Source organism: Chrysemys picta, chromosome 3, assembly GCF_011386835.1.
Source record: "Chrysemys picta bellii isolate R12L10 chromosome 3, ASM1138683v2, whole genome shotgun sequence".
NCBI lineage: Eukaryota > Metazoa > Chordata > Testudines > Emydidae > Chrysemys > Chrysemys picta.
In genome coordinates, this window is record NC_088793.1 from 164,356,892 (window position 1) to 164,371,391 (window position 14,500).

General features: G+C 37.3%; 1 protein-coding gene across 2 annotated transcripts in view; it reads right to left on the reverse strand.

Annotated features, from left to right (window-relative positions):
- The window catches only part of KCTD3 (potassium channel tetramerization domain containing 3), a 57,673-nt gene that overhangs the window by 16,563 nt on the left and 26,610 nt on the right, over positions 1 to 14,500 (reverse strand). For both annotated transcript variants that reach the window (XM_005288734.4, XM_005288733.4), the window contains exons 8-10: positions 11,927 to 12,017; positions 7,384 to 7,574; positions 1,829 to 1,944 (exon numbers count right to left, since the gene is read on the reverse strand). In XM_005288734.4, coding sequence (XP_005288791.2) covers positions 1,829 to 1,944; positions 7,384 to 7,574; positions 11,927 to 12,017 — 398 coding nt within the window. The remainder of the gene's footprint in view (positions 1 to 1,828; positions 1,945 to 7,383; positions 7,575 to 11,926; positions 12,018 to 14,500) is intronic.

Genomic DNA, 14,500 nt, shown 5'->3' on the forward strand with positions numbered 1-14,500 from the left:
GAATGGGGGGGGGGGGGGGGGGGAGGGGGACCCTTTTACATCTTGATAGGGATAGTGAAAGTTGTCAAAAATTCCCTTCCTCATTAAAAATAAATCCCACTGATACCAGAAGGGAACCTCAACCAAACTCTTGTGACAGCCCAAGCACTCTAGCAGCTATTACAGGTAGTGGTCTGCTGAGGAGATACAAAAGTCTTAGAAATCAGACTAGGAACAGTGACCATATTAAATTGCTATACGGAATGGCAACTTTAACAAAGCCTCTTAAAAGATACTTATAATACACTGCTCCCTCGATATAACGTGACCCGATATAACACAAATTCGGATATAATGCGCTAAAGCAGTGCTTTGGGGGGGGGCGGGGCTGCGCACTCCAGTGGATCAAAGCAAGTTCAATATAACGCGGTTTCACGTATAACATGGTAAGATTTTTTGGCTCCCAAGGACAGCATTATATCGAGGTAGAGGTGTACTACCAGAGCAAAATCACGTGGCACAGTGCAGAGAGCTGCAAGTTCAAATCTGGACACTCATCCACATACTTCAGAGGGACAGAATATTGATAGTTACTCAGTTAGCAGAACTGAAAAAAATTTCCAATTCTTGCCTTGCAAACACACCTATCTATGAGGTCTGAAAATGAAGAAGGAAGCAAAGGAGGGAATATGAAGAAGCCAATTCTTTTTCCTAAGTTGACAGTTCCTTTCACCTTGTTCCACCAGCATATTTTGTGAAGCTTTATCCCAATCAAAAAGTGGCATTACTTCAAAAATATCTCAAATGGTTTCTTGCATTTTGCATGGTGTCAATTTAGATTTTAAAAAGGCCTTTCAGCTTGTTTCATTTGATGCAAACATATTAGGTCAGCCTTCACTATGTAACTAAAGAACTGTGCCGCGTTGGTTGCCTTTTTGCGCTCTCTGTGTTATTCATTGGCAGGATTGTTGCTAAAGGGCCAAATCAGAACTTAGTCAACTAGTGCTATGGCAGTCGCAGGAGTGAGCCTCAGGTCTGTTCTGCCACTTGAGATTTGCAAGACAGCCTCTTGGATTTCATTACATTCTGTCCCTATGTTGTACCATGGAGACATTCATCTGGCTGCGTTACAAGGTTTGTTTCTTGCATGAATGCCCAACTCTTCCCTCAGTCTTGTCTGGAATCCAAGAATCTCTATTCCTGTTGTCAGAATGCATAATATGTATAAAAAAAAAAATCTCAGCACATCTATGATGTATATAGATATAAAATAGATGCTTTTGAGGCATGGTATACGGTGCTATCAAAGGAAGAGTCTCAGTTTGTGCCATACTTTTCATGGTCCCAAAAGATTTGCAAACTCACATCTGAAGTTTTGGATATGCTCCTCTGAGAACTGCGGCCACTTTTCATTTTAATATATTAAATTTCCTATTGGAACTACATATCTGAGTTCAAGCATGGGGTCCCATTAGGAAAACAAAGCTTTTAAACAAGTGGTAGTGGCTAAGGGAGGAAGGTTCTGAAGACACTCATGGATGACATTTAATATTTTTATATGCCTAAAAGTTCTCTTTTTATTTAAGAGCATAAAGAAATGGAATGCTCAATAGTATTATATTGAGAAAAACTCTGAAAAATTCTGAGACAAAATACCTAAAGACATGATGCTTAAAGATATCAAAATGATAAGCACAAGTCAGAGTCTTACAATATTAAAATGTTGATGTAAGAAAAACAATATTTATGCATTATCTGAAAAAAATGGATTTTGTTCTTGTTTCCTCATGAAACATATCAGTTTTTGATAAATACCGATGTATTAATAAAATACTTCAATTCAACACACCTGCCAGTGCTGAGTCACAGCATTCCATACTCCCACCTTCCCTGTATGACTAGTAGCCACCAGCTGGTTGCCAATGAAGAAGAGGGCATCTACAGGGACTCCAAGACTGAACACGCCTATAAAAAACAGAGAGTCTATGAAGCTTGTTTTCAGAATAAATACAAAAAATGAAAAACAGTAAAGATGGAATCTCTCTATCCTCTCTTCAGACATATACTGAATTTAAACTACTTTTACTTCAACATGCAGTAATCTGCTGATGCAGTCAATGTTTCTTTTTGGGGAAAAGTGATGTTGCAAAATAATAATAAATTCCTTGTTCCTCTATAGCCACCTGAATCCTAAGGCCTAAAATCATACATGAACAACAAATAATGAAGGATCAAAATACTGTACTAAGCTCTAATTTGAAAACAAGCTCTAATTTATAAATGTACAGTTAAGCTGATCAGAAGTGCTGTCCTCAAATAACGAAGAGTTTACACAAATTTGGCAAGCACTGTCAAAAACATAACTAATAGCGATATGAAGGATGCATGATATTGTCTTTTGAACATAATGATCAGAAATTAAAACAAACTGGTTTCCTTTTTTGCTATGGAAGCCACCTCTGTACCTAAGTGAACTATTACAGGCAAATATAATTAAGCAAAAAAATATATATAATTTTTACTTCTTTCTACATTGCAGAAAGATGCGTCTTGTGGTTATTATATTACTAGGAAACAGACTCCAACGGACACACATTTATAACTAATTCTGAAAGATGTACTCATCAGGATACAGTGGAAGATCCCTTACAATGAACATGATTTTTGCAAGTGCCCAAATTTGGCTTTTGGAAATTGTTTTTGGTGGCATTTGACCAATCGTCACAGTAATTCCTGCTTCGAAGTCTAAAACATCTCTTCATGATCAGCCAGTCATAGAAACTGCAATTGCTTAACAATGAAGATTAACACTGTCAAAAAATAACAGCCAAGCATGCATGAGCAACTCAATAATAAAATTAACAGTTTGCTCAAAAAATATCAGTATGATAAGAGTTGTTGAACCAATAATTAGGATATTTGAAGCAGTACTATAGAAATAATAGGCCCTTATTTTTTCCTTCTTTCAAGTCTTACACCTAACTGGTCCTGTCTAAATACCTTTTTCTACAAATTTCTCACCACTTCACCACCACCCCCCACTATGAGTGTTACTGGTACTTTCACTAACATTCACCCATCACTACTCCAATTACTGGAAGTTAATCAGTACTGAGATCAAAAGAGGCTCAAAAGACAAGAAACCGAGATGAAGCTTTGATGTTCGAATTTTTTTGAATTCTCATTGTTATCACATGAATAGGGAACTGAGTCAACCTACATACTGCAGCTGACTCATTTCACTTCACTGCAACACTTATTATTTCCTTCTAGTGGCACTAAGATATCACAATGGCATTCAGGCCAGGTCTAACTCCATAAACTTACATTGGTATAACTACGTCGCTCAGAGGTGTGAAAAATCCACACACCTGAGCAATGCAGTTATACCAACCTAATCTTCAGGGTAGCTGCACTATGTCAACAGGAGGGCTTCTCTCGTGGACATAGCTACCGCCTCTTGCAGAGGTGGATTAACTACGCTGACAGGAAAAGCTCTCCCTTCGGAGTAGTAGCATCTTCACTGAAGCACTACAGTTGCACAGCTGTACCAGTGCAGCTGCGCCGCTGTAGCATTAAGTATAGAACTGCCCGCAGTCTCTCATTCAGGGTCTAATATGACTGGTACTGACTGACAAGCTTAAATGAGTTTACTATAACATTTAGTATGAAATCAAATTGTTTTTGAACAGCCACAGCAAATCAACATTGAAGAGTTTTCATAATTCTCCAAGTTTGTTTTCTTGGGGGTGATTTGGTAGGATGCTTGCCAGCTAGATCAACCAGACAAGAAGGAATTCAGCACTAAATACTGTAGGGTTGTAAGCATAAAACCTATCTAATTTCATTATAAAACTGCTCATTAGGGTACGTACACTGCCAAGTAAGGAGTTTCGCAATGTATAGTTGTCTACTGTACTGACATTTACAGTAAGTTACACAAAGATCTTATACAGCCACTTAAATGTTTTAATAAATAATGTAGTGGCATATCTCCAAGAGTTGTGCAAATGCCTCTACTAAAACTCAACAGAAATCTCTTGAAGAGTAGTTAAACACTGGAAATCCCAAAAAACCTTTATTTGGATAAATTCAAATGTCAAAAATCAAGATGCCATTTCAAACAAAAGAATAATAGTCTACTATGCTCTATGATGGCAGTCAGTAAGCTTTTTAAACATTAGTGCTTTAATTATGATGCCAAATGATTTTTCAGGTCATGGGGTATCATCTCTGATGCAGATTATATTCAGCAGTACCAGGCACATAAAAGCAGGCAATAATAAAAAAAAAAAGGGAAACAACTAGAATTGATTACTCCAGAGAAGGATAAGGTTCAGGGAAATCAAGGAAGACAGCTTGAATGGTCTGAAGGAATTTAAAGTGTCACTCCTGCTTAGGCTCAACAATCTTGACGGCCATCTACAGGGAAGACGATGGTATAAGTAATGACAGGTTCCTGTCTTAAGGGGCCCTCTCAGTAAAACACTGCTTATAGCAGCAATCCAGCAGTGGTGTCCTACGTAAGTAATATTGAAAGGAGTACAGCCTCTGGGAGAGCTCTATCATGGAGATGCCAGCCCTTGCAATTTTCTGTGGATGGTGTTGTCAGGTTCTGAAGAGCACTTGTAACAACAAATTGTTTCTTTTACAGGACATGGAAAAACTACTGCCTCACTATCCCAAGGCAGGGCTTCAAACATTTGACTCTGCAAGAGAAATAGGCCAGTAAAACTATTTTATTCTTGTGTTACTGGATTCCTTAGTTTAACTGAATTGGGGGAAGTGGGGAACCCCACACACTTGAGTTATAATAGCAATTTAAAAACAGAAATGTGGAACACTTAGTTCGTAACATTGACAAACACACACAATACAGATGGCCAGAATGTTTCAAATAAAAGGAAATCTATTTTTTTTTTCAAGACATGGAATTTTTCATAAACGTTTTGATTTTTCCAAAGTTTTCCCATGTTCAAAAATATGATACCAAAAACAGTGTTGGTTGCTCTGCAAAAAAAATTTTTTTTCTTGATTTCTGTTTTTTTGTTGTTTTAGTGACACTAAATTTTAACTGGTCAACTTACACACATAGCAGGATCTTTTCAAATCTGAAATATTGTTATAATAATTTTCAGATCTTAAAATAAAAAATCTATTTTCAAAAAATGTTCAAAACAAAAGCTATACTGTTATATAACCATAAAAAATGTTTTTGAATTCCTGCCTGTGGAATATTTGAAGGTTCGAGATAAAAACAGAAAAAAAATTGTAGGTTAAGTGCCAGCTTATGAGAAAATTTTAACAGTTAAATTAACCCAAAAATATTCATGTGCTGACATAAGCTGCAATAGTGTAGCTGTGCTACTGTGGCAGCTACAGCTATATTTATAAAAGCACCCAAGACTTCTGAACCAGTTGGCTTAAGCGTTTAATATTTTCTTTGAAAAAGGAAGGGTCATATAATGGAATATCTAACAGACCCTTCCATGCTCACTGATGGGAGAGAGGAAATCTAAGAAATTTCTATTTTTAGTGTGTAGAATTATGCTGTCTTACATCTTTCAGAAATGTGGCTTTTATGATGGCAGCACTGCTAGTTTCTTAGTATTACAGGATACTCTATTTTAATTTTTCTTAAAAGGAGAAAAACCTTAAAAAAAACCGCGATGATGTTTTATGCTAATAACTGCACTCTGTCTTATTAGTGATTAGAAAGCCAGTTGAATTTGGGATAGAAAGAGCTGGGGTTCTATTCCCCATCCTGCCACAGAGTTCCTGCGTGACCTTGTGAAAGACACTTCAGCTCTCTGTGCTTCAGTTTCCCCACCTGTCACAGAAGGATGATAATGCTTCCTCACTTCTCAGGGCTGCTGAAAAGCAATATTCATTAATTTTTTTAAAGTGCTGAGATACCACTGTGAACATCAAGAAAAATTAAATATCCATGAATATAGATAAACCTTTATCTTGCATTTTGGAATGCACGTTTTAAAGTAACCTTTGTCTTTATTTTAAATAAGCCAACCTGAACTGAAACTCCCAAATATTTTAGACCATATTTAATAATTTCACATCAATTACATTAGTTCCCATCATATCCTAGGTCTTAGTATTTTAGTGTTAAAAGGAAAGAGCGATAGAGAATTAACTGAACAAATTTGCAGCCAATTTCAGAAAAATGTCTAAATTAACAGATTACAATTATTCTTGGTACTAAACTTATTAAATTAAATCTATGGTGACAGTACTTTATGGCTGGAGGAAACAGGTTGTCACTATCTTTCAAACCATGACATACATACCACTATTGGAATTGAGGATATTCCCAATTACCATCCTCTCCTCTTTCCCCAAAAGCCCATTATTCATGTTTTTAAGCAATTATATATTTTAATAAATCAGACAAACCATCAATCACAGCTGTACTAAGCAATGTTTGTTTCTCTGAAAACCTTTTCCATATTTATATGACCTCTAGTGTTGTGAACCTTTTGTTGCTAAACCGTTTGGGACCCAGTACTACATGCCCACACTAATTTAATTTGTATTTTTGTTTAAAATGCTGACTACTGGTGGCAAATAGCTGTCTCCAAAATTCTATTTAGGAACTGCATTTTATAAGAAGATTAGCAAAAGCAGACTTAAAAAAAAAATCGATCTAAAATACGACCTACTGTAAAACAAAGCAAGAAAAAAAGGATAAGTTGGCAATCCTTTTAGGGTGCACCTAATCTGCAATAAAAGACCCAAGGCTAGCTTGTGTCAGCTAACTTGAGCTCACAGGGGTCAGGATGCAAACTGCAGTGTAGACGTTCAGGCTCTGAGATCAACCCACCTTCCTCGTCAGGTTTAGGAGCCCAGGCTCCACACCGAGCCCAAATATCTACAATGCAATTTTTAGCCCAAAACCCCAACCCCCGCGAGCACAGGTCAATTGACCCCAGCTCTGAGACATGCTGCCACTGGGTTTTTTATTGCAGTGTGGACGTACCCTTAGCCTTTCACCTCAAAGTCTTCTGTTCAAATCCAACTTGCAGTGCTAAAGAACTGAGTCTAATGGATTGAGTTAAACTCTAATCCATGTTGTCAGATTAAACAAGCTACCAATGACACTTTAACATGAATGATGGCTCTCAATTGCCTCTGCCCAATAAAGAGACTGATTTTTGGATTGTATTTCTTTTCACTCACTCAGAAGGAAGCGTCTCCAGATCAAAATGAAGGGCAGAAAGGTACACATAAAAATTCTAATATTAGATTGCTGTACCAAAATTCATTTTTTATTAAGTCTGTGTAAACGTTTGTTATGAATTATCCAGTCAGACTATGTGTGAAACTATATTTTTATGGGTCCGAAGATATTAGCAGTAAGACATCGTCACACAAAACTGTCATACCCACCAATTTCACTCCCGCTTCCGCCATCCTGAATGCTCCACAGGATGATGCTACTCTCAGAGGCAACAGCAACCATCTTATCTTTGTCCCCGTGTGGACCTCCAACGACCTTGGCATTCAGAGCTACTCGTTCGATAGTCCAATCCAGATATGGACTTGTGAAAACCTGTTGCCATCCTGAAGATTCTTTGATTCTGGGAAGGATGAGAATTAAAAAAAAAAAAAATACACTTTCCAAACAGCCTCAGTTTGGAGTTTGTACCTATAGTCAGTCTTAAAAGCCAATTATATTTCCTTTCAGTTATAAAACAATATCAAATAAAGGATTCTGATATTAATATACTTTTCACAGGCCTACAACTACAAAATACAGGAATGCTGGATTAAATACCGTGTTAAAGGTTAATTTACTGGGCCTTGGTACTGCAGAAGATATGATCTTCTGCTAGGCAGCCTCAGAAAAGTAGGTGATATTGTGAGATGCAACACCCAGCCAGAAGGAAACAAGTAAAGGATGGAATTTTAGTCTTATTGTCCTGATTTTTGCCAGTTTAAGACACATCTTTAAGGTTCTGCCCCCACCCAACAATTCCTAGGGATCCTACTCATGCTCAACTGAATGTGAATCATACAAAACACTGATTTATGTACAATTGTGCTACCTAATAAATACAGCAATCTCACTATAATCTCTACTCCATTTCTATTTTCTGCCACTCTGCTACACTGCGTGATCTAGACTGCATGACATTGCCTAGAAACCGTAGTTCTAAATAATTCTTTGCCAAATGCTTAGAGGTTTTCTTTGTAATTCAACGTTACTGACACACAGTGCAATGCAGAAAACCGTGAGAAGGGATGCAATACACAGACGGTAGAGGGCAAGAACACCAGTAAATGGAAAAGTGAAACAAAATTGGAAGTGTAACAGACAAAAAACAGAACACTTACAGAGGAAAAAACATTGAAGAGTAAGGCAGAATAGAAGAAAAAGATGATTAATGAAACAGTACACAAATGTTATAAAACATTTTTGATTAAAAATGTAAAATACTTAGAATGGACCATTCTTTAAAAGTTACAAGAAGCAAGACATAATATTGCAGTTCTTATTTAAAAAGTCTGTATTTTCACTTTTACACCATCAAATTTCAATCTGACATAATTTTACAGTGGAGTAAACCAAATCCCACCTTAAGTCCCTATTTAAATGCTGCATAGCTTTTAATGGAAAAAAAAAAAAAAAAACCCTTTTGTAATTAACTTGTAATTTACTCCACTTGTCACAGCAAGAAGGCAAAAACACAAGAGGGTGTTTTAACACTTTTGAGTTGTTTCTTTTCTAGTGTGAAATTAACAAATCTATTTGCCCACATATACAATAATAAAATATATATTAAAATGAGTAAAAGACAAAGATGAGCCCTGGAGAAAGCACACAACTCAATGGAAGTTGCATTCTATTTATCTAGGGAAGATTTTGGCCTACTAGATCTCATTCACAACCCAAGGCTCTATATTAGCCTAGTTTAAGCCAAATGGGGGTACCTCTTTCCCTTGAAATGTTAGGATCAGTGTGCTTGGTGAATGCAGCTCCTGCATTACAATTAATTTTAGGTGTTTATATTTTTATTTAAATTTATGTAATTGAATGTTTTATGACCAAATAATATGTAAATGACCATCTTGGACATTTTTTCTGTTTATCTGTATGCCGCTTTATTACTGGCTTGATCAATCTAGGCCAGTGGTTCCCAAACTTTAACAGCCTGTGAACCCCTTTCACTAAAATGTCACGTCTCACAAACCCCCTCCTAAAAATGAGTATTTCTAGGGATTTTCTCCTTTATCTGGGTATAAATTATAAAAGCATTGATCTTGGAAATATAAAATTTGTTTTTATGACATGCTTATTACACACTATTTATTATTATCATTACAGTATTTTTATTACACTATGAAAATGGCAACACTCTTCCAAGATCTCACTTTCGTAGCATGTATCACTTTGATTAAGCCTGTTATAAGATAAGGCTCCTATGTTTCATCAAGGAGTATCAGATGTGAAACAGCATGAAGGTATTTAAAAAGCCAACTCAAAGAGTTCCTCCTACACAAGCATTCAGGTCTTGAGCAGTCCAGGCAAATAACGCACATTACAACAAAGCTTAAACTTGTTCTTCATAGTAATTTTAAAAACAATAATAGCTGCCTATTTAATTTTAAAAACAGCAAAAAATATCCACCTCCCTTTCCATTTCTTATAAGGAGCCTTGAAGTTTAAATCTCCTCAGTGTGATAGAGATGTTTGCTTTGATCTGCTTAGCTCTTGGAACTCCAGGGGCTCCGGGCTGCTGGCCCCATGCTGCCCAGGGTTCCTCGGGACAGCTCTGTCCGCCATTAGGGAATTTTTTCCCCTGAGAACTCCCTGTACCATTTTGTGAACCCACCCCAGTTTGGGAACCACTGATCTAGGCTATTAAGATATGTGACTCCAGAAATAGCTCTAGCAACTGTAGCTGTCATTATATTGCATTTTTCCTGTAGGACTGCATTTTTAAAAAGTTCTTAGACACTACAGATGCCAAATACTTAAACTTATGAATTTAAGAAGTTTTAAAGGATTCCACAATTTTCATTGGCAAGATGAAATGCTACATTTTTTAAGGATGCCCTATTTTTCTGTAGGCTTTACAAAAATGAAAAATTTTAAACATGTAAAGTATGAGACATGTTTGAAGTGTTCATTTATCATACGTCCTTTCAAGCATTATGATTTATTTTAGAAATATGCAGAGACTTAAAAATATTTCTAACCACATGGGCTTCACAACCAATTCAATGTAAATTGCTACTTTAGGACTTTAAATATTTCTTTTTTTTTTTTTTTTTTTTTTTTTTTTAGCAACACCACTTCCTTCTCTACCCTCTACATTCTACAGAGGCAATGCTACCTCAAAATAGCCAAACTATCTGGTTTAAGGTATCATGCACAGGTATTAGGGAAATATGCTAGCAATTCATAGGTACAATTATTTTAAAATTACTGCCTCCCAGGTGCCAGATTAATCTAAAAAATGCTGGAAAAATTCCATTAGTTCTAATGTAAGTGGGAACAAGCTACAACAAACCAACGCCTCTCCTGAGGCTTCAGAGACAGAGCTCCAGCCCAAGCCACAACTTCAAAGCGCTGTCTACACAGCTATTTTTAGATCTCTAGCGCAAGCCCCGCTCGTGCAAGACTGTCAATCTGGGCCAAGAGGCTTGCCTCCACTGGCAGTGTAGACATACCCCAAGAAACAAAGTTCATCAGAAGATGAAGTTTGGGAAGAGGGGAAGAATAGGAAGATTATTAGCATATATGGCTTGTGTTACGCAGGTCGGCCTAAACGAGGCATGATAATGTAGTAGAGCAAATAAGGTTTAGAGAGAAGGAATTTAGAGATCAGAAATGAGGCATGCTGAGTCAAGACCAAGGCAAGGGAGTGACTAAGATGGTGAACACTGAGTCAGTATACAGCTGGATATCAAATTCAGAGGTTCAGGAGAATAAAGTGGTGTTAAGGTTCCGCTTATCAGTAGCTGTAGACAAGAAATCATTTTTCCACACCTGCAATAAAATATTGCACAACTGGCTACATAACTTATGAGAAGTGTTTTCTTCTTTTGAAAACAATCTTGTAATGTTCTATTGTTGGAAGTAGATTCCTAAATAGTTTATATTAAGAAAATGCATCAGTAAAGCAATTCTGCACCCCACTTTTTACTGAAACCCAGTCTAAGTTACTTGTTTACAAATATCTTACAGACATATCCTATTACACAACGGCTGAGTAAAGCAACAAATTCTTACTCGGCTATTACACAGCCCAGTTAAATAGCTAAAATCCTGAAGTTTTTTAAGACAGAGAATCCCAACCAGTCACTTTACACATACATAAAAGCAAGCAGAAAGCCAGACAAATAGCAGAGTGACCTTCCCACAGCACAGGCACAAAGGGTTTAGAATATTGCAATGCTTTAATCTGAACCCATTTCCAAGACACCAAGATTTGAAATGAGTTCCAAAAACCTTTAAAAAAATCCTGTATTAAATACAGTTGATCAACCAATTAAATCAAAAGTCCAATGTCAATTACTCAACTTTCTAACTCTCAATAGCATCATAAAATCAATTTTTTAAAAATGTAAGCAAAAGTTTCAGGGGAAGTCCATCACTGCAACAGCAAGGAATTCAGCAGCTGCGTTGGGATGGGGTGAACTAGAAGAGTTAGAAGATTTTCCCCATATTGTGTCTGCCAACACTATATGCGGCCTATCAGTACTCAAAAAAACAAACAAAAAAAAACCAAACAAAAAAAACATGGAACACATGCAGTGTGTGTGTTCAACTATCAAATTAAATAGAACTATGAAATTTCCTAAAATTTAGCAGAAATTAGCAACATAATGTTCAGTAAATCAGCAAATTAAAACAGTTTGTGTAGAAAGAAAGGAAAATCAACTTCAAAACCCAATCCACCAGAAACTACTAAGTCATTTATACCTATAGCAAACAGCAAAATGGGCATATGCAGCTACAATCCAATTATGGTGGCCAGCTACTATCAGAACCTTTCGTGGATCCACAGGAAATCCTAGAAAATAGTAATGAAAAGAAAAGGGTTATCCTCCATTACAGACATCATTCTTTAACCAACTTAAATATACAAGGTGAGAGACTGGGAGACCATACCCAAAAGTCTCAAACTAGGACTTCCGAGACTGACTGTTTTGTAGAAATGAAGCTTTGCCTTCTCAGATGGTGTGCACTGGCTGTACATACAAACAAGCTAAGTACATGATTGACAATGTATCTTAAATCACTGTTACAGATCTGTCAGTGTTTTCGATATCTGAATCTATAGGACTTTTATGTTCTTTCGTAGAATGAGGCAACAGCTAATAATTACTAAATCAAAGGTCTCATAAGAAGTAGAAACTGGCAGGTAAACTGAATCAGGGCTGTGCTCTTGCAAAAAAAAAAAAAAAAAAAAGAGGGCTTTTATTTTTAAGTAACTTCTAATGTGTGTCAAATTGGTCAAATATCTGAGAATAACCTTCAAATTTACCTATTGGCTTGCGGGGCAGATAAAATTATGTTATGAAAAAGTGGCATTTTCGAAAGCAATCATTTTAGTGGGAGATAGCAAAGATCCCTATATTTAGTTTGCCTAATACTTGCCATTATAAAAAAAATGCACATGACCTCTGAATACCTCTAATACCTACATTGTACGAAGAAGGCGTTAGACATTCAGCAGCAGGAATGCCTTGGGATAAGGGGCATGCCTTTTGCTGGTCCATGGAAACCAGTCAGGTTTGGCTGAGTTACATGGTATTAGAAATCACCATTTCTTGACAAGTTTGGGAAAGTACAGGTTTTTTTGGACACATAACAAAAATGCTGATGATTCTAAAGGTCTGCACACATACCTTGTCTCAGTGCCTCACTATAGCATTCCACAGAAAGCTGGGTAGGACACAGACAAAATGGATCCAGCAGCAGAACCAGGAGACACTGAACAGGGGAGTGGTTAAATCACAATAGAAGAGGTGGGGGATACAGAACCTTGGGGAAGCACACAGAATATGGAGGGATTGTGACAGGGGCACAATACGTATGCTGGAAGTAGTTATGGCTGCACTCAAGCAGGTCTTTAAAATGATAGGCAATCAAAGACCTTGTTAAATCCAATGGGTATGCTAACCACCCTTTTTCAGGCTAACTGGAAGGAGCACTTAAGTTCCTTTGTGGAATAAGAACAGGAGTACTTGTGGCACCTTAGAGACTAACAAATTTGTTAGTCTCTAAGGTGCCACAAGTACTCCTGTTCTTTTTGCGGATACAGACTAACACGGCTGCTACTCTGAAATTTGTGGAATAAGATAGCTGGAGACAACAGTAGCTACTGCCTAAAGTATTGGCTACACAGTGATCCCTCAGCAGGGGTAAGCCACATGGTCTGGGGGGGGGGGGGGTGGTCATCCTCTTTGGACTAGTTGCAAATGCTAGGGGATTGTTTGGCAAGCTATGTGTACGTGAGAGGGAGAAAGCCACCAGACAGCAAGAGAAGCAGTTGTGAAGGTTGCCCTGAAAGTCAGCAGGGCAGAGCTCATTGGGGAACAGAACTCACTGTAGAGGCAGGTGCCTATTTGTTTCTACAGTGTTCAGGGAAACAGGTCTCTGTGTACATTCTTTGTAAATAAAATAGGATTGCACCAAAGAAATACCCAACTTGTATCATTAATTTCTCCTCCCAAAAGAAATAAGTCTGCAAGCCCCAAATATTGTTCAGCGCCAGTTGAGCCACAGGGGAGACAATGTTCTTTGGAGGATGAAGAGCATAGGAGGGACAAGTGAACACAAAACAGGGTGGAGTTACACTTGAGGACACGGTACACAACAGCCTTTAGGAGGAAGACAGAGGGACACAGTTTGATAATAGCCTCCTTTAGCAACTGAACCACAGAGGCTAACACTGCTGCTGCTGCCAGATATTGTGGTTAATTCTTTAGCTCAAGTGACAGAAGTCTGTGCTGCAGTGCTGAAGGTTCAGGGTTTATATGCTGATGCACGAGAGGAAGAAGTTACAAATAAGCTACAGATAGTATAATTTGTTTTTGTCTTTTTAATGAAAACTAGGAAAGTACACATAAAAACTACATTAAAAGACTGCTGTACAGGTTTTAAAGTCAAGAACTTGGAAGTTAGGAAATGCCAGACTTCAAGTTGCCTGCACATCTTAAATTATGGCCCCCTGGGCATGTGGATTATGATATAATCTTTAGTTACGTGATCACATTATTTTTTCTACTAAACCTTGTCATTCAATGCACAAAATGGACAGTGAATAAGGCAGAGGGTAACAAGAAGAGAAAGGATGTTGTCTTGCATTTAAAGCACTGGACTAGGACTGCAACAGAATTCCTATGTGAGGTTAGACAAGACTACCATAATGCACATGAATTCGGGGGACAAATTAAGGTTTAATGTGAAACCTTAATTCTGCCATTTCCTGATTTTGTAATGCTTGACATTGCAATCTTAACACTAACAGTTTTTCATATGCAATGTTAA